We start from the raw sequence: 3,275 nt of genomic DNA, 5'->3' as shown, positions 1-3,275 counted from the left end.
AGACTGGAGTAATGATGCTGAAAATTCAGCTTTGCATCAAAGGAACAAATTATATTTTAAAATATATTAAAACAGAAGACTGTTATTTTAAATTGCAATATTATACAAAATTACAGTTTGTTTCTGTATTTTTGATCAAACAGATACTGCCTTGATGAGCGTAAGAAACTTCTTTAAAGAAATTGTACTTATCCCAACCTTTTGAACGGCAGTGTATTTTATAATATAATTTGATTTTATAATGTTATTTCAATAATGAAATAAAGAAAAATGTTTAAAATAATTAAATAGCCTAAAAATTATTGTTTAAAATTCTATTAAATATTATTATTACTACATATATTAGAACTACTACAATTCTAAAATGTAGTAAACCGTAATTCTAAAGAATCAAGGGTAGGTTTGTCCATTTCTGACTGGTAGTGTACATCTTATCACTTACTTTTTTACTCTCCTCCATTTTGTGTTCAAACATGGCATTGAATACGGGAGACCTCGCTGTCAAAGGAAACATGAATCATCAGTTTCAAGTGAATCATCTGTGTGCAAAGTACTGCCAAATTCATCATGTGCCTCATTAACATTCTCTATTGTCTGTGCAGCTTGTCTTTTTAGCAAGGCAAATCTGGGTCTACCCCAAACGTCTGTCAATGGCGTGTTGGGATGACTAAGCTCACCTGCCAGTATGGATTTGTGCGCTTTGAACTCTTGCCCTCCCACGAACAAGCTGCAGTCTGTAAACCTGGAGCCTTCCCACAGGTTACCCAGGTCGTCGGAAAGCTGACACTCCGGAACCTTCAGCATATTTGTGTTTGACTGGCCAGAGATGTTTACGGAGTCTTGGACCACACTCACCTAAACAAATGAGTCACTGGTTTGAAGGAAGGACATTATTACACCAAAACATTGAGTATACATGAAACCTTACATGTTACGGTACCTCACAGAACAGAGTGAGCTTGTCATCAGGAAGAAGTCCATTAGCTTCATCCAGCAAGAAATCTCTCCTGATGAACTTCTTGAAGCCCCAGTCCTTTCCCTGGACGAAGCGGTAGGCTCTTTGGCTTTCTGAAGTGTGGGGAGAAAGAGAAAAAAAAAAGTATTAATACAAATAAGACATTTGCTATTCCACATTACCAAACTCAACCCTGTGAACGTCTGGGGTTGCAAAAGGGCAGAACATTTCTGGAAAGTTTTCAAATGTTTTAGGAAATCATCCAGGATTTTTTTGGGGAACTTTCAAAAACTTTTGGACATTTTGAGAAATTCTGGAACCCAATGAACGTACAGAAAGCTCTTACCCATGGCTTTAGTTTCTTCTCTTTTGGCGTTCAGTAAAGAAAACTTGAACTTTGCTCTCACTTCACTTTTTGGGCAACTGACAAGCAATAAGTACAGAGAGAGATAATCTTTACTCTCATCATCCAGACCCTTTGGGTTCACTCGCAAACACCTGCAGAAAAAAATTCAATAAATAATAGGAGCGCGTGTTAAAAAATGTCAGCATTACAAAAAAAAATATATATATTTTTTTTAAATCTCAAATTGATTTAATAATTTAAAATAATTTATAATAATTAGAAAACACTATGTATCCATATGTAATAAAATTCTAAAATGTTTTGTGTTTTTGGAAGAAGTATCTTATGCTCACCAAGGCTGCATTAATTTGATTAAAAATACAGTAAAACAGGAATATTGTAAAACATTGGGGGGAAGTCGTGGCCTAATGGTTAGAGAGTCGGACTCGTAACCCCAAAGGTTGCGGGTTCGAGTCTCGTACTGGCAGGCATTGTAGGTGGGGGGGGGGAATGTACAGCGCTCTCTTCCACCTTCAATACCACAACTGAGGTGCCCTTGAGCAAGGCACCGAACCCCCAACTGCTCCCCGGGTGCTGCAGCATAAATGGCTGCCCACTGCTCCGGGTGTGTGTTCACAGTGTGTGTGTGTGTTCACTGCTGTGTGTGTGCACTAAGGATGGGTTAAATGCAGAGCACTAATTCCTAGTATGGGTAACCATACTTGGCCACATGTCACTTCATCATCATCATCAACAACATCATCATCATTGCTACAATGTAACATAACTGTTTTCTATTCGAATATATTTTAAAATGTAATTATTCCTGTGGTGGCAAAGCTGAATTTTCAGCCATTACTCCAGTCTTCAGTCTCACAGAAATCATTCTTATAAATCATTCTTATAATTGAGCAGCTGATTTGCTGCTCAATTATCATTACCAATATTAATAATGGTATTATCAATGTTGAAAACAGTTTGTTGTTTAATAGTTTTGAGGAAACATTTGTCCCTTTTGATTAAATAAATGCCGACTCTCTCTTTCAACAACAACAACAAATAAAAATCGTAATTATTCCAAACTTTTGACCGGCAGTGTATTATGTAAAGATCTATTTTTTTTTAAACCAGTGAAATAGCATGTTCAACGCTGCTTCTGAACATCCCTAACCACACAATTCTGTAATTTGGCAACCAAAATATGTTATATGACTCATAAATGTGTAATTTTATTGGCTCTTCAGCCATTTTTTAGTCTGGCGAAGGCCGTCGTGGGAGCAGTCTCACAGAAATCATTCTAATATGCTGATTTGCTGCTCAATTATCATTACCAATATTAATAATGGTATTATCAATGTTGAAACAGTTTGTTGTTTAATAGTTTTGAGGAAACATTTGTCCCTTTTGATTAAATAAATGCCGACTCTCTCTTTCAACAACAACAACAAATAAAAATCGTAATTATTCCAAACTTTTGACCGGCAGTGTATTATGTAAAGATCTATTTTTTTTTAAACCAGTGAAATAGCATGTTCAACGCTGCTTCTGAACATCCCTAACCACACAATTCTGTAATTTGGCAACCAAAATATGTTATATGACTCATAAATGTGTAATTTTATTGGCTCTTCAGCCATTTTTTAGTCTGGCGAAGGCCGTCGTGGGAGCAGTCAACAATTGCAGTACTGCTAGAGTCAGATCTTCATCAGAGACAAGATTCATCGTAAAGTAATTAATCAGCTGTCAGTGACAAAAGAAATCTTTTGCGAATCTCAAAGTTTGTCCCAGACGGCTCAATGAAAACCCAACCTAAATCAAAATGGGCCACTGTTGTTTCACAAACAATGATATTTGGAAAGGTCAAGCCTGTATTCGTGGGTGTATGTGAGTGTGTTTGGCTGGGCAGGATGGTGAGGCATTACAGAGAAGAATTAAAGAGGTCATATGATGCGATTTCAATTTTTCCTTTCTCTT

The 3,275-nt window shown here is 36.6% G+C and overlaps 1 protein-coding gene across 1 annotated transcript in view; it reads right to left on the bottom strand.

The window, feature by feature from the left end:
- Positions 1–3,275, bottom strand: part of LOC107573035 (speckle-type POZ protein-like B) — a 7,933-nt gene that overhangs the window by 3,562 nt on the left and 1,096 nt on the right. The window contains exons 3-6 of the mRNA XM_016259505.1: positions 1,302–1,453; positions 941–1,068; positions 678–855; positions 443–498 (exon numbers count right to left, since the gene is read on the bottom strand). Coding sequence (XP_016114991.1) covers positions 443–498; positions 678–855; positions 941–1,068; positions 1,302–1,453 — 514 coding nt within the window. The remainder of the gene's footprint in view (positions 1–442; positions 499–677; positions 856–940; positions 1,069–1,301; positions 1,454–3,275) is intronic.

This window comes from Sinocyclocheilus grahami, unplaced genomic scaffold (assembly GCF_001515645.1).
Source record: "Sinocyclocheilus grahami isolate Dianchi unplaced genomic scaffold, SAMN03320097.WGS_v1.1 scaffold3.1, whole genome shotgun sequence".
NCBI lineage: Eukaryota > Metazoa > Chordata > Actinopteri > Cypriniformes > Cyprinidae > Sinocyclocheilus > Sinocyclocheilus grahami.
Note: the sequence above shows the minus strand (reverse complement) of the source record. Positions and strands in the feature narration are given on the sequence as shown.